The sequence below is a fragment of the Dendropsophus ebraccatus genome, chromosome 5 (assembly GCF_027789765.1).
Source record: "Dendropsophus ebraccatus isolate aDenEbr1 chromosome 5, aDenEbr1.pat, whole genome shotgun sequence".
In the NCBI taxonomy this organism is placed as follows: Eukaryota; Metazoa; Chordata; class Amphibia; order Anura; family Hylidae; genus Dendropsophus; species Dendropsophus ebraccatus.
Window position 1 is genome coordinate 47,320,163 of NC_091458.1, and position 26,970 is coordinate 47,347,132.

Sequence of the window (26,970 nt, forward strand, 5' to 3'; positions counted from 1 at the left end):
CAAGGGACAATATTTATCACATAGTGACTGAATAGTACAATTGCATTGTTACTGAATAAAAAATACAAAGGCGGGGCTCACACTGCGTTTTTTTTTTGTGTGTGTGTATGTTTAAAGGCCCTATTACATGGTGCGATTATCGTTTAAAAATTTGCTATAACAATCGAAAATGAGTGGTTATATGTCCGTGTAATAACACCCAATGATCAAATGACGAAAGAAAAATTCATTTTTGTCTTTCAACATGTTAAAAAATTATCATTGGTAGTTTGCCGATCATTCGTATATCTGTTCATGTATTAAGTCATTCGCAGATAAAATATGTAGTGTGGGTTGTCCTGAGGAACCATTAGTGACCATAGAACAACATAAAAACGATCGTTCATAACAGTAATTGGTGACTGGAATAACCTCAGAATTGTTCGCTACAAAATCGCTAGTTTTTATTAGTGATTGATCGTTATAGCGAATCTATAAACGATAATCGCTACGTGTAATACGGCCTTAACACCAATGTTTTATACAATTGCAAGAAATAAAAACATACATTACACAAATGCTTAAAACGGATGTTGTTGTATGCCACCTTATAGCAAGATTTTTTCCCCATAGATTTACATTATAAAGAAAAAAAGAGATACAAAACATTGTTGATCCTCTTTTGTATACAGGAAATAAATAAATAAACATGTACTGAAAGGTAAACAAAAGTCCTAAACAGATCCCGTCCTGCACAACCTATTTTGGTTTGAGGGCCGCACATATTGTTTCACTTTACTGCAGAATTAAGCAGATCCTGTCTAAATGTTTTACCATATAGTAATAATGTCCTCACGAATAATGGCTCCTGTGCCCCCATATAGCTATAATTCCCCCTGTGCCCCTATAGGGACAGCACAGTGGCTCAGTGGCGCTTTATAAGTAAAGAGTTATTATTATTAGATTGTTATCATGTCCCCTGCTGTGCCCCATATAGTTATCATGCCCCCTGCTGTGCCCCATATAGTCATCATGTCCCCTGCTGTGCCTCAAACAAGAGGACACAGTGAGAGGTTAGTTGGGGGAAAGATCAGAAGCAACGTGAGAAAATGTTATTTTACTGAAAGAGTAGTAGATACCTGGAACAAACTTCCAGTAGAGGTGGTTGGTAAATCTACAATAACAGAATTTAAACACGCCTGGGATAAACATATATCTATCCTAAGATAATGAGAAAGAAAATACTAAAAGGGCAGACTAGATGGACCCAGTGGTCTTTTTCTGCCGACAATCTACTATGTTTCTATGTTTCTATGTTTCAAATATTTATAATGTCCCCTGCTGTGTCCCAAATATTTATAATGTCCCCTGCTTTGTCCCAAATATTTATAATGTCCCCTGCTGTGCCCCATATAGTTATCATGTCCCCTGCTGTGCCACCCATATAGTAATAATACCCCATGCTTTGCTCCCAGTACAGTTATAATGTCCCCTGCTTATTCCTCCAAGCACAAAAGGGTCAGGCAGCAAAAATCCAGGGTGCCTGACCCTCCTCTCCGCTAACATCATCTATCAGTGGATTATAGTTACGTTGTCAGAAATAAATATGTTAAGTTAAGTCTTTTAGACAGCTGTAAAGTATATGGAGACCTATAAAGTTGCCGGGATTTTGTAGCTAAATAATTTACTGAACTTTGTTTTTTAATGTTAAAAAGGAACCAGCTCTAAGTATAGTAACTGCGTCAGGGGTTTGGTTAACACTTCAGCAGTTTTCTGTGACATCTGTCCTCAGTTATGTAATAATGTTTGATTCGTTGTTACTTGACCTTCTCATATACTGTAACCTATTTCTTTTCTGCACTTAGCGTATGCTTAGGCGTCCCAAATGTCACTAAGTCAAAGATTGATAAGTGTTGTAGACTCTGTTCACATCTGTGTCAGGGTAACTCACCACGAGTGGAGAATCATTGCACACTGGATGTTCTGGTGGTTTCCAATGAGGTGTCTGAAGGAGTCTCTGATGCAGAGGTGAACATAGCCTAATGCTACGTTTACACGAAACAATTATCGGGCGAATTTTCGCGATAACGATCGAATTCGAACGATAATCGTACGTGTAAACGCGGCGAACGATCGAAAAATCGTTCATTTTGATCTTTTAACATGTGCATAAATCGTCGTTCGCCGATCACAAAAAATTCGTCGATCGTTCCGTGTAAACAGTCGTCGCACGATAGTCCCGCAGCCCCGCCCGCCCCCCCGCTCGCAGCCCGGCCCCCCGCTCATCCGCAGCCCCCTGCGCCGGCTCAATCGCCACCCCCGCCGCTCTGATCGCCACCCCCGCCGCCCCGATCGCCTCCCCTCCGATCGCCACCCCCACCCGCCGCCGCTCCGATCGCCACCCCCACCCGCCGCCGCTCCGATCGCCCCGCGCGCCGCCGCTCTGAACGCCCCCACCGCCGTGGCGAAGAACATACGTTACCTGCTCCGCGCAGCAGGTCTTCGGCGCACTGATTGGCTGAAGAGATGAGTCGGGAATTTCAAAGGGCTCCTCTTCAGCCAATCAGTGCTCCTCTTCAGCACTGATTGGCTGAAGGGGAGCCATTTAAAATTCCCGGCTCATCTGTTCAGCCAATCAATGCAAGGCGGCACTGATTAGCTGAAGGGGAGCCGTTAGAAATTTCCGGCTCCTCTCTTCAGCCAATCAGTGCGCTGAAGAGGGGAGCCGGGGATGTCCGAAGACCTGCTGCGCGGAGCAGGTAACGTATGTTCTTCGCCGCGGCGGTGGGGTGATCAGAGCGGCGGCGGGGGGGCGATCAGAGCGGCGGGGGTGGCGATTGGAGCGGCGGGGGGTGGCGATCGGAGCGGCGGCAATCGGGGCGGCGCAGGGGGCTGCGGTTGAGCGGGGGGCCGGGCTGCGTACGATCGCAAAACGATTTTTCCGTATGATATATCGTACCGTCTAAACGCTGATCGTACGATCGGGCCAATAATCGCCTCGTGTAAACTTAGCATTAGGATCCATTTACACAGAAAGATTATCTGACACATTATCTGTCAAAGATTTGAAGCCAAAGCCAGAAACAGACTATAAACAGAGATCAAGTCATAAAGGAAAGCCTGTGATTTTTCCTCTTTCCAAATCCATTCCTTGCTTTGGCTTCAAATTAGGGATGGTCCAAACCGAGTTCGGTTCGTATTCGTACGAACCCGAACTGTCGGCAATGATTCCTGCTGTCTGCCCTCTCCGTGGAGAGGGTGGATACAGCGGGAGGACCGCCTGGAAAACAGGGATATAGCTATAGGCTGTATCCCAGTTTTCCAGGCGGTCCTCCCGCTGTATCCACCCGCTGCACGGAGTGGGCAGACAGTGGGAATCTGATGCCGATGTGATGTCATACGAACCCGAACCTCGGCAGTTTCGGACCATCCCTACTTCAAATCTTTGGCAGATAATCTGTCAGATAATCTTTCTGTGTAAATGGACCCTTACTGGCAAATATTTGCAGCCGCTGCCTGATTACTTATTGATGACTTAATTAAGGTAATTAGGAAACTGGAGTTTTTCGCAGAGTAAAAACAGTATGTAAACATAGCCTTAAAGTGAATGTACCAAGGTACATCGCTTTGAGTTTTTTACCGGAATGGATCAGCGCTGGTCTATTCCCGAGCACCGGCCCGGCATGAAGCACTGGGGGCAGGCCCGCCGGCCCCAAATGTGACAATCTCCCCTCTGTAATGCGGCTCCATTAAAATCAATAGAGCCGCGTCACAGAATAGAGGGGGTTTCATCAAACTGGGGGCCGGTGGGCCTTCCCACGGGGCTGCATACCGGGCCGGTGCTCGGGAATAGACCAGCTCTGATCCATTCCTGTAAAAAACTCAAAGATGACTTTGCTGTAATGGACAGAGGAGCACCCCTTTCAGTAAGTCACTTGCGCACCAAAACTTTTTATTTATTTTTTTGTGCCAAATATCAAGCATGCCATTTTTAGTGAAGGCATCACATTTCAGTGATATAAGCTTTTCATGTAATATGTATAGAAGCCAGGCATATTGAACATATTGAATATACAGTATATGGCTGGGTTCACACTATGTATATTTGAGGCTGTATTTGGTCCTCATGTCAGGTCCTCATAGCAACCAAAACCAGGAGTGGATTGAAAACACAGAAAGGCTCTGTTCACACAATGTTGAAATTGAGTGGATGGCGGCCATATAACAGTACATAACTGCCATTATTTCAATATAACAGCCGTTGTTTTAAAATAACAGCAAATATTTGCCATTAAATGACGGCCATCCACTCAATTACAACATTGTGTGACCAGATGCTTTCTGTGTTTTCAATCCACTCCTTGTTTTGGTTGCTATACAGCCTCAAATATACGTAGTGTGAACCCAGCCTATGGTTGGATTAGGAGAAATGATTATTGGCCAAATGAGTGTTCATCTGACAACTGTCCTACAACTACCTTAAAGGGGTTGTTCACCTTTTATCTTTTTTTATTGACAGTGCCAGCAGGTAATTACAGCAGTGAGGCACTTACACTATGCTGCAGCCCCTTTTAGTAGCTCATGTGGGTCCCAAGGAGGAGCATGTAATGATAGATGTCACTGTGCCCCCCCTCCTCTGTGCCTGTGTGCCATCCTTGAGTGTAATGTGTTACTCTGCAGGAGGCACAGTGACACATATTGTCACATGCTCTACCACATGTATGGATTGAGGAGCCGTATGGAGGCAAAGGCAGATGGGGACTGGTAAGGGGCAAAGATACTAAACAGGGCAAAAGCCCTGTGTAAGTGCTTCGCTGTTACTGATGCTGTTAATGTCAATAAAAAAGGTAAAAAATTACTAACCCCTTTAAGTGTTAATTTTTTCTGCGGCACCACCACAGAGTAAATTGAGGAATATGCAGCACCCATTCCCAGCTATTGGTTGTTAGGGCCCTTGCACACTGAGTAAAAGAGGCTGAACTCACGAGTGGAGTCCGCACGGCGGAGTCCTCGCGGCAGATTCCGCTTGTCATTCTGCCTGTTCTATTTCTTCTATGTAAATACAAATGTGAACAGCGCTCCATGGTGTGATGTCTGAGAAAAATAAAAGTAGTATAAGAGAGTAAATGGGAGACTCTCACCTGATGTTGTTGTGCAAATGCAAGGCACAACACTCAGAAACAGCATATATAAAAACCGCAGCCACTCCCAGGTACCATAACAGGATTCTCGTAGCAAAATATTCCTCCACTCTAATAAATCGGGTGCTGGTTCAAGTAGACAGAGAATAAAATGTATAAAATATTTATTTAAAATTACGTGTTTCGAAGTCGGACCGACTTCTAATACTATTAGACACTTGATAAAGAAGTCGGTCCGACTTCGAAATGCGTTGTGGTAATTTTAAATAAATATTTTATAAATTTTATTCTCTGCCTACTTGGACCTGCGCCTGATTTACCCGGGGTTTGCTGGAGTGGAGGAATATTTTGCTACTATTTCTTTAATCGGATTTCTCTTGTGCCTATGCTTTCCGCTCACAGAATGAACATGTTCATTCTTTGAGCGAAGAGCAGACAAGGGAGGGCGAAAGCGGGCATAGCATAGCAGCAGCCCGTACATGAAGGGGTGGGCAGCAGGGGGTTAAAGGTTTTTAGGCTGAGGAGAGCCACGTGGAGAGCACGGGACAGGGAGCAGGAAGCCAGGGACGCTGGGTTAGGCCAATCAGGGGATAGTTTGAGGAGTGGGTAGGCGTGTTTTGGGGGGGTCAGATATAAGGGTAGGGGGGGAGGTACTTACTCACTCGCTCCTAGTGTCCGGACCTGGTAGCGCCCGCCCGCCCTGGTTTTTTAGGCCGGTGGGGTGGTTGGCTGTTTATACTACTGTTTGTCGCGGCAGCTGGCGGAGGGGTGGTCGTGGATGGCACTGTGTGAGGAGGTGTTGGAAGTTTTAGTTAAAGGTGGTAACCCCCTCTCCTTTATATCGTAAGGAGGTCGGGGACCTGGTTAGTGGATTACCGCTTAAGCGGTGTGCTCGGAGATTCCTTAAGAATCGGTGGAAGCAGTGTGGGCAGATTTGCCAGCCCCGAGTCGGCGCGGTGCGACGGGGGGATCTAAGGTTTTACACTGCTGATGGGCCATCCATGACCTCCCTGTTTAAGTATACTGGGTTATATGCTGGTTATGTTTAGGGGGGGTTGTTTATATATAGGACTGTTATATATTTATTGTTATTTAATTTTCAATAAAAGGCTGCTGTGGCCGTTAATCTCCAACGTTAAGCAGGTGTCGTGTCTTTATTTTAAGTAAGTGGGGAGCGGGGGGAGGGTTGGAGTCTTGGGAAAGGTTACATACACCCCCGTAGTATGCCATACCCCTAATCATGCAAGAGAAATCTAATTGAAGCAGAATGAGAAGTGGAATCCGCCATGCAGACTCTGGTCATAGATTCAGCCTTTTTTACTCAGTGTGCAAGGGACAGGTTGACCAAAGCAAGAGCTGCTCTTTGTATTTGCTCTCCAAATGGATTTTTGCCATGTATCCATGCACTTATGTATATATTCTTTTAGGTTTGGTAATTGATAAGACATATCTATCAGTTAGTTTTTAAGTCCCTATACATAAGTAGCATCCACAGACATTGCCATACCTATATTTATTATTGACAGCTAAAGTTTTGGTAGATTGTAATGAGAAAAGTAGATCGGTCTTTATAGCACTCCTTTTTGTGCCTGCCTTATAATGTCCTACTATTTCTGTCCCTGGCCAGACTTGTGCTCATCTTTACGAGTCCCGACAAAGAGTGACGCAGCCTTCAGAAACCAGAGATGTGATTGGTCGCTGCTTTGTACTGAGCGAGGATCTGACAGTCAGCGATGACCTGGACGGAGGGGAGTGGAAGTTCTGCGAGGGCCGTCCACAGGGGCATGAGATGTTTGGCTTCTGCCAACAAGGGATGTCAGCTGGATTCACTTCAGACAACCATTATATTATGTTTGGGGCACCTGGAACCTACAACTGGAAAGGTACATGGCTATTAGATTCATGGTTATTTCAGATTTATGAAATTTACCGAAAGAGTAAATGAAGGACTGGTTTCAGGTACTTTTAGTCTTGGCTGTCTTTTAATGCTTTGCCTTTGTTTTATGGTTTTAGGCTATGTTCACACATAGTATTTCTGTCAGTTATTTGGTCAGTCTTTTTTCAACCAAAATCAGGAGTGGGACTTACAGGGCAAAATGAAAATGGAAAGATTTGCACAGCTTCTTTGTTTTCAACTCACTCCTGATTTTGGTTGGAAAAAAAACTGACCAAATGACTGACAGTAATATAATGTGTGAACATAGCCTTAAACTAGCTTATGTTTGGTCTTAAGTTAGACTAGAGAGAGTGAAGCGGAAATGCCATCCACTCCCCAGCCACTTTCTCATTCCAACAGTTTAGCCTAATAGAGTATAATGAGGCTAACATATCGGAACTAGCGAGTGGCTGAAGAGTGGATGGCATGGCCGCCATCAATAACTTTTTCTTGTTTCTGGTGATGCGTCCTCCCCGCAAGGTGGGACAATTGTTGTGGGACAGATTTGTCAGCTCCAGGTAGGTGAGTATATCTTCTTTTTTATTTACAACCAACACCAACTATATAGGATCAAGAGATTTATTCTGATTACCAGATTTAGAGTCAGGAAGGAAAATTGGCTTGTACCCCATAGAGTTTTTTGTCATCCACTGGATAGGGTAAAAGGCTAAACTAGCTTTGTTTTTTTTTTGTTTTTTTTTAGCCTTACAAACCATGATATCATTTTTTTTTTTTCATTTTATTCCTGGACAACCCCTTTAAGACAAAAAAAAATGCTGAGATATTGTAAATTAGGAGCTGGGCGAATTATGAATGCAGCTCTGCAATTCTGTGTGTAAACTTTAATAACACCTATAGGTGATGGTGATTTTGACATAAAGAGAGGAGAAATTCGGCAAGCGCTGGACAGATCTATATAGTAACACTACACTGGAATGTAAACTATTATTCTCTTCATCTACTCCCTCAGCTTTTCCAAAAGAACAGAATATTATTTCTCTACTTCAGTAAAAGACATAGTACAGTGATTTGCCGATTTATTAGATGTTATCCTTAGCTTCGGCTAGTAATGTGACAACTTTATCATACACAACATATCGCATCTCTTTCCTTCCTCTGCTGGATAAAGATCATAAGCAGCAGCAGAATCCTCTATACACTGTCCATTGTCATTGACCATTGATGATAGCTTGTGTCTCCTTCGTCATTTTCCACCAGAGGTTATTCTTTAGGATGACGCTTTGATTGAGGAAGAATGAAGACAATGAATCATTTCATGTTGCCCTATGCTTGTATTGTGACTGATGGTTTTGTACATATAGCGGTATTGATGGGGTCTGCAGTATTTTTTGGTCACTTACATGCCTTCCTTCCATCTCATGCTCACTTTACCTCCCAGGTGAGCTGCGTGTGGAGCTCTTTAACCAAACCGTTCTGGAGCTTGGTACTTATGATGATGGCCCTTATGAAGTTGCTGGGGAAAACAGCCAGAAACCTGAATTGATCCCTCTTCCATCCTACAGTTATCTTGGTATGGGTTCATGGCTGGCTGCAGGAGAGGGAGTGAGAGAGAACGCAGACCAAAAAAGAATATTGTATTTAATCACTATATCTATATGTAAAGAAGTAATACATGGTCATAATGAGACCTCCATATTGGGTGTTACTCTAATGGAAGAGCACCTTATAGTATATAAGGAGCTGGTGTCCCAAGACAACCCATTTGACATGACAATTTAATCTACACACTCTCTCTCATCCCCCCTCTCTCCGCATCCCCAGCCATGACACATTTGTGTCTACGCTTTTCTAACTTGTTTTCCCTTCTCTCTCTCTCTTCCACACCTCTATCACTTTTCCTGTGGGATTCATGGTCATGGCACAGGACTCTTGTTTGTGACAAACATTGATAGTTCAGACCCGGATCAGCTGGTGTATAAATCTCCGGACCACAGGGAAGAGGGAGCCAGGCTGGGTCCTGATGTAGCTCTCAATAGCTATTTAGGTTTGTAACTTGCATACGTGTGTGTGGGCCGGGTTCAGCTCCTACCACCTGCATGATCCTATCATCCATATCTGGTTGGTATCCATCTCTTCTGGTGAATGGCATATCATATTTTACATGCATGGTGTTATGGTAGTGTTTTAAGCATGGTTTATCTTTTCGTTTGCACTCCCAATTGTATTCTTCATTAAAGTTACTCTCCACCTTTGGATTGTATAGTCTTGCCATCAGAACCATTCTATGGCCAACGTGAAGAATACCTGTGACGTTATGTGGCGTGAATAATTCTGCAGTTCTTTAAATTAGATCTTCATTTACAAAATTCTGAAAACACATACTTCTCTATAGACTGTGGAACACAATGGGACAGCTATTCTATAAAATAATTTTGCTTAGTATCCAAGTGATTTGTGGTAGCATGTATTAGGTAGACATATCGTTTGTATAGAAATTTCATAAATAAATCTCTACCATTATCATGCGGCAAGCAACCCATAGGAGTCAATGAATACAGGAATGGTATTGATTTATCTGATGCTATCTTCTGCTCATGTCCTGTGTGAGTGATGGGCTTTGTCTCTGCACGTGTCATCTGTCATGTCTCTTCTTTCCTATAATCAATTCAGCAATCTTTGCCAAGCAAACCTCCTGGCTGCTCTTCATGCCTGCATCAGAATCAATTGAATATTAGTCTGTACAAGATTCTCTGTGCTGTGTTAGCCAATGATACTCAAACGCTGTTACTTTTACTGCATATATATCTCTATCATCTATTTAATATATTCACTTTGGCTTATATCAGTAATAATATGTATTTTTATTGTGGTCCTAGAATTACTTATTTGAGTATCATGGACAACTCTATAGCTTAAGTACATTCCCTAGCTTGCGATAGGCTTTGCTGCTCTCAGCTATATGCTAACTGCTGGCTTGCTTGGCTTGGTCAATCGCGCACACATAGTATGATTAGCATCATCCACCTTTATAGGACAAATATTGGATATACAATGATTACAATGTGGAGCGAACGTACAGCTATTAACGGGTCTATTGTTAACAATATAGTAATCTTACATCATAGTAAGACCGATTCACAATCCCTTAAAAAGTATTCATCATTTCAGCAAACTTTTGACATATGTCATAGTGACATGTCTGAAGTTTGTATCAGTCCCAGTTCTGAGACCCCCGCTGATTACTAGAATGAAAGGGCAGAAGTGCATGGCTGCATATGTCCTTCCCCTTCATCTCCCCTCCAAACAGCTATATCAAGCAGTATACTAGAAGTCCAGTAGACTTCCATTATAACTAGAGATGAGCGCGACTCGAGCACTCTGCATTTAAGTACCGGTGGCTGGTGAAGTTTGATGTAGCCCTAGGGAGTCTTGAAAAACCTAAATACAATCAATGGCTTTTTCCCAAGACTTCCTAGGGCTTCATCCAACTTCTTCAATGTCGGACTTGAGCATGCTGGAGAAGCACTAATCTCTAATTATAACCTATAGCTCTTAATCTGGTAATCGGCAGTGGTCTCAGCACCTCCTACGATACAAATGCCCAGTACATGACCCAGTTTACAGCCTACATTTTGTTCTAATGTTTCCAGGTATCCTGCTTTATATCATCATAGTGAGAGGAATTTTCTGAATTACTGTGGCTACGTCCCCAATAAATAGGAATCTGTAATACAATTGTTGTCTGAGCAATATTGTTATTCACCGAAGTAATAGATAAAACTTAGTTATCTGGAAAATAGAGCTAATGCTAGAAGTCTTTTACTAGAGATCCTCCTTAAGGGGCCGTTCACACTGAGTAATAGGCAAGGAATTTCAGGCGGAATCTGCATCTAATTTCGCTTGAAATACCACCTGTAAACAGAGCAATGCCCCGTTGTGTTCAATGGGATTTCCACTCTGTCAGTCACATGGAGGAATTTCTGTGCGGAATGTTCTGCTGCGGATCCGCTTTCCACCCAAAGAATTGATTTGTCATTTCTTTGGGTGGATTCCGCTAGAAGAACCCTATAGAAGTCAATGGGGCTTGAATTCCGCTTCCATCGCTCTCCCACTATGGAATCCACGCAAAGAACTTCCCGCTCATTCCCCTGCTCACCCCTACATGCATCCGCTTGAATCTCCGCCCAATCATAGACTCCATTCTATGCTTAGGCAGATTCTTTGGATGGGCGGCGGAATCTGCCCGACCATAGAATGGAGTCTATGGGACAGGTGGAGATTCAAGTGAGAGCGGGCAGGGGCCAGTGGCAGAATGCACGGGATGTTATCTGCGAGAGCTCCGTAGTGCGAACGCACTCAAAATCCGCTCTTATTCTGTCAGAACTGAATAGGTGAGGAATTTCAAGCTGAAATCTTTCCTCTTCAAATCCTCGCCTATTGCTTAGTGTGAACGGGTCCTAAGTGATCATGGCCAGATCAGAGCAGGTGTGAGAAGTTGGTGGGATTTTTTTTTTATGGTTATGGCACTATATTATACCTTAGTATAATAAAACCTAGCAAACTGGTCCTATGTAGATTTTGGCTGAATGATTCTGCTTAATGAGGTAAATTAATTAGCACATAAAACTAATAATAATAATAATAATAATAATAATAATAATAATAATAATGTTCCTATTTAATACCTCATTTTATACATATGCTAATCAATACTTAAAAAGGTGGATGACGTCACTTATAACCTCATGTCTATCATTTCTAACTTAGTGTATTAGCTCTACTAGTTTTAGTTATATGTATCCCACTTGGTCACATGTGACCTTTATATACTTGGGATGAGAAAACTAGTGGAGTCTAATGATGGCTTATTGTTACAGGCCAGTCTAACACATATTGTAGTCAGTAAGTCATCCTGTAAGGGGGAGCTGATCCAAGGCTAATGAAAATGCAGAGTCCTGTGCTGGCCACTCACACGTCATGTCAGCACTGCTAACTGTGGGTATTAGCCAATCAGACACCACAGATAGGATTAAGTATTGGATATCTAGAATTCCTGATAAAACCACTGTACATCAGAGTTTTCAAGTGCATACCTCCTGGATACCCACACACAGGTAATACCTGTCAAGGTGTTACCATATAATAGAGGGTGTGTATACAAGACAATGCTTTGTATAGAAACCATGTAATAAAAAAACAAGGTGAGAAAACTTTGGTGTACACTGATGTTTTCATTCCCTATTCTAGAAGGTGTGCAGAATACATTGAGGCTGATTTAACAAGGCGGTGTAATAGGTTGTTTCAGGTGTACACTTCTACATTCACTGTGGCCCATTCACTTTGACATCTTCCTTGTATATCACTGTAGAGTTAAATGGTTTATAGAACTGCTGTTATTATTGAGATTTTTTTTTCTATCCTTTTTTGGTCAAATTTTATGAATCTTGACAGTTGTTATAGATATGACATATGTATATGTCTAATTTCTTAGAGGGGTTTTTTCATCTTTAGAGGGTGACAAGGATAACAAGGTGGGGATCTGATGACAACCCTGTTGACCCTAGGATCCCAACAGGACAAAACTCTATTAGCTGTACATGAAGAATGGTGCACAGAGCGACCTGTACACGGCCTTTCTAAATTTCCTTAATGGGTGAAATATTTGGAATATTGCAGCCACCACATATGGATGACACCACACCAGCATGCAGTGGGACATGGTAACTGTGATATCACCAGAACACTATTACAGTTATTGACCACTGCATTTGAGTCTGGTTTCATCTGTATGTGGTAGCTGCAACGTAAGACCATACTCTACCAAACAACCAGTAGGAAAAACTATACTTCTTCATGTAGGCCTTAATACCTCTCATCTATACCTTGGCTTCTTGGTTTTATGGGTGTCTTATTGATCTCTAACCCCCAATGCTGTTTCATTCTTCTAACATCTCCTCCTTTGTGTGTGATGCTTTCATATGCATAATTATTGTTCCCAATATACAATTTGCTGACTGTTGACCTACATTCTCCAGGTTTCTCAGTGGACTCGGGGTGGGGGGTGACAGGGCGGAACAAGCTGAGCTTTGTGAGCGGAGCCCCGCGGGCCAATCACACAGGTGCTGTGGTTATTCTGCGTCGGGATGGGGGAAGCCAACTTGTTCCAGAACTGACTTTATGGGGAGAGACCCTGGCCTCATCCTTTGGTTATTCTGTAGTTATGGAGGATCTCAATAATGATAGGTAAGTCACTATAACTGGTCCTGCTGTGTTTGAATCCCATTGCTTTGTGTTTACGGCACACTATTATTGACATTGCTGCGCCCCAATGAAAAATCTGATGCCCACCACCACCACCATGTTCCATAATAATACTGGTGTTTTGTTATGTGGTCCCTTTCCAGAATTAAGGCCTGGCTGCTATCTAGTATATATGTATAGTAAATAAGACCCATGACTTTGCATGTCCCCCTGGATTCTTCTCAGTTTAGCCATATTTATTTAGTTCAGTTAAGTCAAACTGGTTGCGTTATACTTTATACTATTTAGTAGAATTATATTTATGGCTTTGTCCATATGTAATGAAGCATATATGTTGCATATATTATGTTACATTAGTGATATGATATGTATTTATATAGCTCTTTCTAGCTGTTAGTATAAATTGTGTATGCTTCTTTTATAATTTCTTTGTATGTATATAAAATATCATACCATTGTTTAGATACCACAGTGATTTTTTTTATTTACTCTTTTCTACCTAATTTAGTTGGACAGATCTCTTGGTGGGAGCCCCTAATTTCTTCTCACGCAAGGATGAGATCGGTGGAGCTGTCTATGTGTACATGAATAAAGGTGGAAAACTGGACAGCGCTCCCCCAATACGGCTGAATGGGACCGATGCATCCATGTTTGGATTAACCATAGAGAGCTTGGGAGACATCAACCGGGATGGGTATAAAGGTCTGAAGATTTTTAGTTAAACCACATATGGGAAGGTCCCAAACATCAAAATACTATAAATCCGACTAATCTGTGACTGTCCGTGTTTGTATATAAAGGACTTTGAGATATATATATATATATATATATATATATATATATATATATATATATATCTCAAACGGACCTGATTGTTAAAGGAGTAGTCCCTTTTGGGAACGCTGTCCCCATATATTGTATTAGGGCATATGGAGATAACAGAGCAGGGTACCCAGAAACAGAGAAGGACTGCAAAGAACTGGGAAACACAACTAGCATTACAGAAAAGTTCATTGTAGCAAATACAACCTGCTTAGTGTAATGATAAGATGAATACATGTTAATATTTTTGGCAGTCATTCTGGACTGGGTTAGGAATCGCTCGTACCTAGCATTTTTCTTGATTTTTTTTATGGCAAAAGACATTTGAAAATAAATAAAATCATATATCCCATGGATTTCACAGACATTCTTAGTATAAAAACATAGTGCATGTTGTTATGTGTTCACTCATGCCATCTTCCAGTTGTCTTTTATATGACAGTGATGCCATAGAAGTGAGAGGCAACTGTTTTCTTTATAATAAGTATGTTTTATTAGGTTGTTTGCCTGTAGTCATGGCGGCTCTGTGGTTAGCCCTAGGATCTTAAGTTACAAATCAACTGATGGCAATATCTTCCTGGAGTCTGTACATTCTCCTAATGTTTGGATAGTTCTCCTCATCCTCCAAAAGAAAACTACTAATACTGTGTTTCGAAAATAAGACCTAGCTTAGCTTCATTTTGCAGACTTTGTGGAGTAAGCTTGAAATATAAACCCGACTATAAGCCCTAGTTAAAGTCAGCTGACCTGACCAGACCTGACACTGGGGGGGGTACAGTATGGGGGAAGAACTACAGAGAGGGAGGGAGGTGTACAGTATGGGCACTAGCCGCAGAGGGGGATGTATACAGTATGGGGAAGAACTACAGGGGGGGAAGGGGGTATATAGTATAGGGACTACCTGCAGAGGGGGATGTATACAGTATGGGGAAGAACTACAGAGAGGGAGGGAGGTGTACAGTATGGGCACTAGCCGCAGAGGGGGATGTATACAGTATGGGGAAGAACTACAGGGGGGAAGGGGGTATATAGTATAGGGACTACCTGCAGAGGGGGATGTATACAGTATGGGGAAGAACTACAGAGGGGGAGGGAGGTATACAGCATGGGGGAAGAACTACAGGGTGGGGGGGAGGTGTACAGTATGGGGACTACCTGCGGGGAGGGGGGAGGGGGAGGTATACAGTATGGAGGAAGAACCACAGAGAGGGGAGGGAGGTATACAGTATGGAGGAAGACCCACAGAGAGGGGAGGGAGGTATAAAGTATGGGGAACAACTACAGAGGGGGAGGGAGGTATACAGCATGGGGGAAGAACTACGGGGGGGTGTACAGTATGGGGACTACCTGCGGGGGGGGGGGGGGGGAGGTATACAGCATGGAGGCTTAACTACAGGAAACTACAGAGAAACACAGTAGGTCAATGAAATTGATTCAAAATAAGCAAGATCAATGGAGGACACCATCTTTGTACAGAACTGGGGAATGTGTTGGTGCTATAATATTAATGATAAAATAACAATACTTTGTATCCTAGTTTGGTAACAGTTAACTACATGGTAACTGTAAGAAATAAGGAATTGCCTATAGACACTACACTACAAGAGGTAGAACATTTAATAAACTGATTTCAAGGGTAATATACTACTTTATATACAGACAATGGTAATAATGTTTTTTTTTTCTGTAAAAAAAACACACCGCTTTCTAATCCTATAGAACCCAGTTAAAGAGATAATGGCAAATCATAGAGTATAAGGGAAAGCAGCATGGCTGTCCTTGTGGAGGTAATTTTCATAGCCAAACAATATGTAGTTTAGTTACACAACAGTAACTAGAGATGTGCCATATTTATCATACAGCATGAGCCACAGGGTACATCCTCACACTTCCTAGCTTCACTACATTTGTTGGTTGGTTGGTCATCCAACTCACAGTAAAAGTGGACCCAGTAACAAAAGTGTAGGCATCTCTGCCCATAGAGGTGATGATGTATTACTGTTTTCATGTATTGTATACTAACACCATTTATGTTATCATAGATATCGCAGTAGGAGCACCGTTTGATGGAAGTGGGAAGGTGTTCATATACCATGGAAGCAAAGCAGGATTAGTGACCAAACCAGCACAGGTAACCCATGAGCAGTGCTAAAAGTGAATGTAAGAGGATCCATTATTATTTTATATTATAATGATTTCTTACCATCCTCTTATTAGCTTCCACATTGGCTGTATATGTGGACTAAAATAGTGCATTTAGATTATTTGAATTTTTTTTTTGTAAATGACAGCATGCATGATGATATACAAGAAACTCATAGCTGCAGGTAGAGGCATCATCTTCCCTCTGAAAGATAGCTGCATAGAATTTGATGTATGGTCCAACTATACTATCCATTCATTCACAGCTCATTATCGCCAGTTTTATACAAGCACATTACTGCTTCATGCTGGATTTTTATATTTAGTTTCAAGGACAGTATCGGATCATCTACTTGGAGATCACGAAAACCTTTTTGAGTCTTCTTGTGACTATATGGTCCCTGAAGGCAGATGTGGAATTCCATGGCTCCATGCATTCCTATAAGAAAAAGGAATATGGAAAATAAGTCTTTCCTAGAAGGAAAGTGCTTGTCGTCTGGTGCCACCTATTGAGGGTAGCATCTTTGATTCCTTGAAAAACCTTACAATATGGAATATGTACAAAGCCAAGTCTGAATGTCTTCTTAAAGAAGAGACTCTGTGGTTGTATTCCTTATAAATAAGAAATGTGTGTCTACTGTCAGATCCGAGAATATTTCTCTTCTGAATATTCCAAATACATTTCTGTTGTGTATCTTAGAGGGGCTATATTGAAGCAGTCTTTTGCACATATGCTTTTAAAATCTATGTATCTCTATACCATTTTTACATTTCTGTAACCACAGAGTACTTCTGTACTGTTGCTGTATAAGGGTGGTTACTTTAGCAATCCCAGCTGGGGATGGATGGAGTGGCTGCAGGTAGATATCAGATGTTAGGCTGTGGTATGCTTTGTAGACAGCGTTGTTATTTCCTATAGAGGGGAATAATGTTATCACCATCTTTACCACTGCTCATGGTATGTTGATGTTGTGTCTGTAGTTCCATGTTTTCACTTCTTTCCTAACATGTTACTTATGTCCTGAAGGTCTTGGATGGAATTAGTGTCGGTGTAAGCACCTTTGGCTACTCGTTGTCTGGAGGTCTAGACATTGATGGAAACTCTTATCCGGACCTTGCTGTAGGGTCTTTAGCAGACACTGTGGTTCTCTACAGGTGGGATACACTCAGATATTTAAGCTATTTCAATGTAATAAGTAATAAGTAATGTAATAAGTAATGTAAATAAGTAATTTGGGGGGGGGGGGGTCACACAGTCTGACACAGCGCTCTCTACTGCCACCTCTGTCCATGATAGGAACTGTTCAGAGCAGCAGGGAATTCCCATAGAAAACCTCTCCTGTACCCCAATTAGCACTTTTGCTCTTAGGGATCCATATGATTCCACCACCCTTTCGCATTCTGTTTTGCAAAATAGTAGTAATTGCGAAACTATTCTTAACAAGAAGATGGAAATCTTCTTCTATTCCTAAAATAGAGGACACAATCCAAGAAATTAACACTACATACAAATATGAGGAGGCTATAGCCTTTGGTAATAACTCTATTAAAAAGTTCAGAGAGAATTGGTCACCATGGACAACAAGCTTATATTTTTCACCTTAAGGCTGGGTTCACACTATGTATATTTGAGGCTGTATTTGTGAGGCTGTATAGCAACCAAAACCAGGAGTGGATTGAAAACACAGAAAGGCTATGTTCACATAATGTTGTAATTGAGTGGATGGCCGCCATTTAATGGCAAATTTTTGCTGTTATTTTAAAACAACGGCTATTATATTGAAATAATGGCAGTTATTTACCGTTATATGACGGCCATCCACTCAATTTCAACATTGTGTGAACAGAGCCTTTCTGTGTTTTCAATCCACTCCTGGTTTTGGTTGCTATGAGGACCTGACTTGAGGACCAAATACTGCCTGAAGTATACAGTGTGTGAACCCAGCTTAACACTTTCTATTTTGTTAAATAAGGATTATGACTATGGATGGTTTCCTGTTGTATAATCAGATCCTTGTCTACTATAATACTCTTCTTGTTGAAATGTATATATAATTGTTTGGAAATTATGTATGTTTGTTGGAAATGTTGTACGGTTCTAAGTTGTACAACTGTTTTTATTTGGAAAAGTTTGTTAAAACCTAATAAATATATTGAAACAGAAAACCTCTCCTGCTATGGACAGTTCCTGTCACAGACAGAGGTGGCAGCAGAGAGTACTGTGTCAGACTGGAAAGAATCCACCACTTCCTGCAGGGTATACAGCAGCTGCTTAGTACTGGAAGGCTTGAGATGTTTAAAGTAATTTACAAATCTGTAACTTAACTTTCTGACACCAGTCAATCTTTAATGTACTCCTTTAAAGATTGACAAGTAGCACCATTGCATTGCACAGCCTATATTTGTGTTTTTCTCTGTCTAATTTTCTGGTAGTCAGATTCTTAAAATATCTTATCTGTCTTTATGTATCTCAGGTCACGTAATGTCATTCGTGTCTTTAAAGATGTAACCATAACTCCACAAAACATTGATGTAGAACAACAAAGCTGCAAGCATGGACCTGGGGTCTGGTGAGTGAAGTGCTGGGCTACTTTCAGGATGGATAGTTCAGCTGACAACTGCGTTCTCTGATTTCATCATAAGTATACACATTCAGGCTCTGTTCACACAACGTAAGTTCAGTATTAATCACGGCTGTTGTTGTCGATTTCAACAACGACCATGATTAATACTGAACTTACCTTGTTCTGCAGGCTGAGGAAATCCCGGCCGGTGTGTATACACATAGGGGGGATTTACAAAGACTGGCGTATAAGTAATACGCCTCTTAGTTAATCCGGCCCGCCGGGCGCACGGTGTACCACCTTCATTGAACAGCGGCCACACAGAACCTGTCAGTTCACGCAATGGAGAGTGCAACTGCGGCCACACGCTCCTTTGTGTGCAAGGAATCCGGATGCATCCGAATTCAACAGAAGTGAAGATCATCCGGCCAGTACTACAGTACCGGCCATGATGATCTTCTCTGACACCGGCCAGAACACAGAACGGCCGATATCTTACGCCATGTGAACATGGCCTCAGCTAAAGTCATATACTGTAGCCATAGAGGGAAAAAGTCTACCAGTAGATAATTACTTTTAGAGCTGTGGAACCTTTGGCCCTCCAGCTGTTCCAAAACGACCATTCCCATCATGTCTGGACAGTCAAATACAAAGTATTGGCACCCAGGCATAATTAGAATTGTGGTTTTCCAACACCTGAAGGGCCAAAGTTTCCCCATGATTGCTTTAAAGGATAAGGCATGTTTATATCTAACAAGTGACTTTCCTTTCTGTATCCTTTCAGTGTGGAATTTAGGGTGTGCTTCAGCTACAGTTCCTTTCCAGCAACCTACAATCCCAAAATCAGTGAGTATAAACTTAGAATTCAACGGTGATTTCATAGTACACCACGGTTTCCAGGGGGCCTGGGAAACTACACACAGCTCCCTTTCACTTCTTTTCATGTCTGTCAGCCATGTGTATGATAGTCCCATAATGACCTGGAATAGTAGGCTAGTGGGGGTCCCTAATAACTGGGTGATAACAATGCATGTAAAGGCCGCCATATATATTAGAAAAAAAATATCCCACCAATATCAGCTGGTAGCTGAGACCCCCCACAGGTTGCTAGAAAGAGCCAGGAGAAGTCCATGGCTGAGCGCCTCCCTCCCCAGCTATAGCAGATCTAATTGTGCCTCCTGACATACATTTGTATCAGTTTTCATGCATAAGATTGCAATGAAGTAGGTGACTTTACTAGGCAGATTTTGAGTTCTTTATTATATGTTCCAATTGGAAATGTTTTTATTTTCTTTACTGCTTTATTTTAGTTCTAAAGTGTGTATTTGAAGCTGAGGCAAATAGAAGACATCAAGGAAAGGCCAGCCGGGTATTTTTTATACAGAGGAACCCCAGTGATCCAGAATACCAGTCCAGCAGCACTGTGGAGCTTCACAAGCAGTCCTCCAGCCGCTGCACTACTGCAGTGTTCCAGCTACAGGTGACCCGAATTACAGGACTACATGTCTCCCCCCCCCAATAAGTCTGTATGAATGTGTGTGCGTGTCTGTGTGTGTGCCTTTGTGGGGGGGGGGGGGGGGGGAGTTATCTCGCACTGTAGAAAAAGTCTTTAACCAGCATTTCTGTGTCTGTGAGTGGTGCACATAGTAGGAAAAAATCCCAGCAATATTGTGAAGAATCAATATCGGCACTTACCATAAATGCTTCATAGTTTTATTGTAGAAAATACATATCCTCATAAACACAGCAGGACGTTTCGGCGTTGGCCTTACTCAACACCGAAACGTCCTGCTGTGTTTATGATGGATATGTATTTTCTACAATAAAACTATAAAGCATTTATGGTGAGTGCCGACATTGACTTTTCACAGTTATCTCACACTGGGCACCCACACACACACTAGACAGCTATCACACACTGGACACATACTAGATAGTTATGACACACTAGACAGACACACACACACCACTAACACCCTGGACACATTATTCAAAAAACAATGCTCTACAAAATCAATATTCTAAGAAAATGAATCAAACACCCTCAAAAAATATAACTTAATATTTTTATAAATTTATATACATCGCTGCGCCACATCGCAGGAAACATATCTAGTTCTGAATAACCAAGGTTCAACCAAGCAGGGTTGTGCCTTTTGTACTGCTGCATTACAGAGCATCTCCTGGCAATATGTAGTTTAAACACTAGAGGGCAGCAGCCAATGAGGTTTGTATCTCAGCTCACCAATATCCAATACTCAGAACTCCCAAATGGCCTGTCTGGCCCTCTCTGCAGCCACAGCAATGGGGAGCTCCTTACACTCTTACACACGCTTATTTACTGCTATTAGGTTCAGTAGTACATGAATACATTTAATATATTTGTTATTGTTATAATTTGTATAGTTGAATATAATTGTTATATACATCTGCTTACATTGTATTAATGTTGCATTATTTTTTTAACTAAGCAATAATCTCACCTTATTTCTTTATGCTTTCTAAACTTGTACAGGAGGATATTAGAGACAAACTTCGATCAATCCCTGTCACTCTGACATACAACATTGTAGAAGCTCGGAATAGAAGACAATCTGCTGTGGATTCTTTACCTTCCCTTATGCCTATTCTCAGCCAAGAGGAGCCCAATGTCTACAACACAGAGGTAGCAATGCCTTGCCCTATAAAAATGACAAATTTATACTTACAGTCAAGAAAGTGATCACAGCTAATGCACTGTATGAATAAATCTGCAGCACTTATAGTCACACACCACCAGTTTGTTTATGTAGTTTTCAGTCTAGGCCGCCAAGTGCAAGTAACAGGTACAAACCTGCATTGTGGTGCTCTACAGATTCCTACTAGTCCTGGACACCATTCTGTTCTTCTTACCAGGATGAATGGTGGAGCATGCTTATTACTCAGCAAATCAGAGAAGAAAAATATTGGTCCCCTGACCTGAAATATTTTGAGACACTGTCGGGAACATTTTTTTATAAGAAATCGACAGGGGTTGTGATCTTAAGCAGATCTATTTTTTAAGGTTTTCTATGTTTAATTAAATCAGCATTATACATATGGCCACTAGGTGCTCATCCACATTTAGTAGCAGAAAATCCTGGGGGTGCTCACATTGTATGGTCAGCTCTCCTGTCACACAGCAAGACCAAATAGACCAAATATCAGCATGGACCAGAGTTTGGCCATATGTATAACATTGATTTAAACGTAGAAAATCGAAGGGAGTATATTGCAATGCTGCTTGCGATCATAACCCCTGTTTATTTTTTTGTGACATTTGTGACAGGAACGCTTTAAATTAAAGGGGACCTGTCACCTGGGATGACGGTGCCGAACCCGCCCCAGATACTTAAACTTTCCTGCAAGTCCCGCTCCTGGACCCGTTCCCAGGACGGAGATATCGCCGTCGGAAGCCGTGCGCGCGCTCAGCAGAGATGAGTCCGGTGCCCATAGATAATGACTGCTCCAGTCATTCTCTATAGGCATCAGGCTCATCTCAGGTACTTAGTATACAGCGCGCGCTCATCTTCGGCGGTGATATCTCCGTCCCGGGAACGGGTCCAGGAGCGGGACTTGCAGGAAAGTTTAAGTATCTGGGGCTCCACCGGGGGGTCGGACGGGCTCTGCACCTTCATCCCAGGTGACAGGTCCTCTTTAATTGTTTGTACAACGTTGTGGTTTCTTTGTACGGATCTTGGTTGGTTAGTGCCCTCGTCTTTGTATGCACCACATCTATCCTGCCCCAGATAGATATCATGGATTTATATCCTGGAGGTAGTAAATTAACAGAACTCACACTGAAGTTACAGGAAAAGTGTTTAGAACTGTTGAGGCTTCCTCTTCTGCTGCATCAGTACTGCTATGTGTGAATGAGGCTTATGAGTTATCTTATTCTGGCCTAGTCATTGATTCAATACTGAGTGTCTGCAGATGACCTTCATGAAATAACCTACATAATCTGGTGTCTTTACGTTAGGTACACTTCATCAGAGAGGGATGTGGTGAAGACAAGATCTGTCATAGTAACCTGCAGTTGAATTACACTTTCTACTCCCGTGTAGGCAAAGCTGATCAGTTTGTACCGCTGCCTGTGTAAGTACATCCATGTGGTTTCCTAAAGAAAGTGGAATATGCTTTTCTGTATCTGATTAACCTGATACTCTGATCACTGGTTCCTTACATAGTAACATAGTTAATAAGGTTGAAAGAAGACAAGAGTCCATCAGGCTCAAGCTAGAGAAACCCTACTGTGCTGATCCAGGGGAAAGGCAAAAACCCCTATGAGGCAGATGACAATTGCCCCATCACAGGGCAAAAATTCCTTCCCGACTCCAATGGCAACCAGAATAATCCCTGGACCAACGTATCACCGGAAATGACAATAACTTGTAATATTATTTTTTTCAAGAAAAGCATCCATGCCTCCCTTGAACTTATTAAATGAATCAGCCATGACAACATCATGTGGCAGAGAGTTCCACAGTCTTACCGTGTCACGGCCGCGGCGTCCCGTGTTCCGGGCCGCCGCCGCAACCTCCTCCTGCCCCATGCAGCCGCCGGGGTCCTTGTGCAGGGACCCGGCGCTGCTGCTAGTTCGGCCCCTGGGGGCGCCTCACCTCTCCTCCGCTCCTGTCTCTCACTGTGCCGGCCGGCGCGCGCGTCCCCGCCTCCTAGGGCGTGCGCGCGCCGGCTGTCTCAGATTTAAAGGGGCAGTGCGCTCCTAATTGGTCCACATGTCAATCACTCCCCTATAAGTTCCAGCTCTGCCCCCTTCCAGGTGTTGGAGCCTCTACATAGCGTTGCTTCCCATAGCGTTTGGCCCAGCTCCCTGTTGTTCCTGACCTTAGTCCTTGTCCCTTGTTCCTGTCTTCAGCCCTTGTCCCTAGTCCTTGTCTGCTGCCTTCCCATTGTTCCTGAGTCCTGTCCGCCACTTGCGAGCACGTCTACAGTCCTCTGCCTGCACTCCTGCCTACTGCTCCTGCCACGCCTCGCCTGCCGTCACTAGCAACCAAGCCAGGGGTAGCGACCTGGGGGTCGCCTGCCGCAGAAAGTCCATCCCGCCTTGCGGCGGGCTCTGGTGAAAACCAGCGGCCCCTTAGACTTCGCTCCCTGGTGAGGTTAGTGCCATCGCTGGTGACGGTCCAGTGGATCCACTACTTCAGACGTTACATACCGCTCGTACAGTAAAGAATCCAAGTATATTCTATTGGGGAAACCTTCTTTCCTCTAGACGTAGCGGATGCCCCCTTGTCATGGTTATAGGCGTAGGAGTAAAAAGACCACTACAAAGACATCTGTTCTATCCATCTATATATTTGTACATTGTGATCAGATCGCCCCTTAATACATCTTTTTTCTAGCGTAAATAACCCCAAGCTTGATAACCTATCCTGGTACTGTAACCCACCCATTCCCTTAATGACCTTTGTTGCCCTCCTCTGCACCCGCTCCAGTTCAGCTGTGTCCTTCTTATATACCGGTGCCCAAAACTGTACACAGTATTCCATGTGTGGTCTGACCAGTGATTTATAAAGAGGCAAAACTATGTTCTCATCTTTAGCATCTATACCTCTTTTGATGAATCCCATTATTTTATTAGCCTTGGCAGCTGCTGCCTGGCACTGATCACTAAAGTGGAGTTTACTGTCCACCAATACCCCCAGGTCCTTTTCAGAAGCCGTTTTACCCAGTGTTTTATTATTTAGCACATAACTGTACTTATTATTTCCATCAATGGCCACCCTATGTTTACCTTCCTCTTATAAACGACTATTGACTTACCGATTTTCCCACCTGCTTTCCTTACTGATTTTATGTCATGGATTTTATTGCAGTGCATTGCAGTTTTGCCTCTGTTCCTTTAAATATGGCAAAGTATGTTAAATCATTACTGCAGTTTCTACAAACATTGCATAAATCAATAGTACAAGCAAACAAAAGAAACTTATGTCTTGCTTCTTTTTCAGTAAGCAATCTTCTTTCCTTCGCTTCCCCCTTTAACAGTTACAGAAAAAATGCAGAAACTCTCTCTTGATAGACGAAATGGACTATGTCTTTAGAGTTGAGAGTGAGGATAGGGAGGGAGGTGTAGGGGCAGAGAAAAGCCACAGCAGCTTGTAGTAAGTGTTGTATCTCAACTGAATTCACAATTTACACTGCTCAATACTGCTCTTTAATGCTATGTAGAGGAGCAGGATCCTTTCTTATGTGTGCACAGTGTATAGGAGACATCTTAGCAGCTAGCAGCTAGTCTTCACCCAATGGACAACTAAAAATTAGAGATTCACTATGCAAAGGGGAAAACTGCTGTAACATACAAGTTATATAATGGCCAGAAACAGTGCTATGCCTCAGGTATACACACACAGAGGAGCTTTATAAGTTACCTAAAATGACAGGTATGCTCAAACTCACATGACATGTCCTTGAGCAGTTCACATCTGCATCTTCCATCATTTAAAATAGTTTACAACATTTTCTCATAATATTATAAAATGTCCTACAAATGAACAAGTGAAATATAGCCAAATAATACACAACGTGCGGACAGGTGCGCTTCTGTGCAGGAAATCTGTGGGCCCCCCAGGAGCTCAGGGCCCCAGGCTACAGCCCGAAGAGGACCTATTATAATCCGCTACTGGAGCGATCCTTCATTCCTCATGTAAGAGATAAGAGCAGCAGAAGGTAATATTCAGAATGAAGAAAGCAGAAGGATAGCTGTAATAGGTTGGCCAGCTGTCCCCCTTATAACTGCAATTACTCATAAATTATATCCCATAATGGCCTAACATAAAAGTAATAGCTCAACAAAGATGGATGTTTTACATTATGTATGAAGTTTTGCTCGGTGTAGTCATTAAAACAGAGTTCTATATCCTGGAGATATCCAGTATCTAAGCAGGTAGGGATTAAATATTAGTGTATTAATAATAGAATGTACAACAGCTTAAAGGGGTAGTGTGGTGCTAAACAATTATTCACAAAATAACACACGTTACAAAGTAATACAACTTTGTAATGTGTGTTATGCATGCGAATGGCCCCCTTCCCCGTGTTCCCCCCCACCCACGCTAGACCCCGAAGTGTGGTGCATTATACTCACTGCATCTCGTGTCGACCCCTGTCCGCCATTAATGCACCACACTTCCAGGTCTAGCGTGGGTGGGGGGGAACACGGGGAAGGGGTAACCCAGCCTTCTACTGACTTCACCCTATGCAGCTTAGTGCTGCAGTATATCAGTATTACAGTGCTTTAAAGGACAACTCCGGCGGGACCCCCCCCCCAAAAAAAAACAAAACACAGATACCATACTCACCATCCCTCCGGTGACGATCGCCACTCCATTCGCCCGCCGTCCGCCTCACCGTCACCTGTGTCCGCCGTCCAGCGATGTCTCTTGCTTCCGGGTCCATGAGAGAAAAGGCTGCCAGTGCGCTTGCGCACCGGCAGCCTTTTCATTGGCTGGAGCGCATCAAATGGCTTCCAGCAAGCTCAGCCAATCAGGGCTGAGCAAGCTGGAAGCCATGTGATGCGCTCCAGCCAATGAAAAGGCTGCTGGTGCGCATGTGCACCAGCAGCCTTTTCTCTCCCATGCACTCTCAATGAAGACGCCGAAGAGGAAGAAGACCCGGACCGCCCCCCAGGTCTGACGTCACCCGACACCAGAGAGGAGAACCGTGACGACCGTAATAGGTAATGTATATATTCTTTAACTTCCGGGGTGGGGGGTCAGGGGTCGGAAAGTGGGGGAAGGGGGCCAGACCGGGTATTTAACCACATTACAAAGTTATATAACTTTGTAATGTGTGTTAAATAAGCCAAAAAAAATTTTCGCCGGAGTTGTCCTTTAAGGCTGGAGAGGACATTCAGTTTAAAATTGTGGTTGACACAATACATTATAGTAAGACCTGCCCCCTTCTAACAGCAGTCCACAAGACCCTACTTACAAGGTGAACTCCATAAACAGCGCCGGCCCCACCAATAATAATGCCAATAAAGTGCCACCAATGAACACCTAAAGCCAAAGGGAAGATTATAAATACCTATACAGTAAGGCAGCCACTAGTGTCAGGAGGCTGTACAGGAGACATCTGAATATAATGCAGGCACAAGAGCCGCTCACTTGGGGTGGTCATGCTATGA

General features: G+C 42.8%; 1 protein-coding gene across 4 annotated transcripts in view; it reads left to right on the forward strand.

Moving 5' to 3' along the window:
* Window positions 1-26,970, forward strand: part of ITGA7 (integrin subunit alpha 7) — a 114,945-nt gene that overhangs the window by 74,671 nt on the left and 13,304 nt on the right. For 2 of the 4 annotated variants that reach the window (XM_069970068.1, XM_069970066.1), the window contains exons 4-14: window positions 6,748-7,003; window positions 8,456-8,587; window positions 13,053-13,260; window positions 13,787-13,980; window positions 16,143-16,231; window positions 17,270-17,397; window positions 18,717-18,812; window positions 19,591-19,652; window positions 20,117-20,286; window positions 21,322-21,471; window positions 22,804-22,919. In XM_069970068.1, coding sequence (XP_069826169.1) covers window positions 6,748-7,003; window positions 8,456-8,587; window positions 13,053-13,260; window positions 13,787-13,980; window positions 16,143-16,231; window positions 17,270-17,397; window positions 18,717-18,812; window positions 19,591-19,652; window positions 20,117-20,286; window positions 21,322-21,471; window positions 22,804-22,919 — 1,601 coding nt within the window. Of the gene's footprint in view, window positions 1-6,747; window positions 7,004-8,455; window positions 8,588-8,941; window positions 9,062-13,052; window positions 13,261-13,786; window positions 13,981-16,142; window positions 16,232-17,269; window positions 17,398-18,716; window positions 18,813-19,590; window positions 19,653-20,116; window positions 20,287-21,321; window positions 21,472-22,803; window positions 22,920-26,970 lie in introns of all 4 variants that reach the window. The other 2 variants (XM_069970069.1, XM_069970067.1) reach the window with 2 other exon arrangements.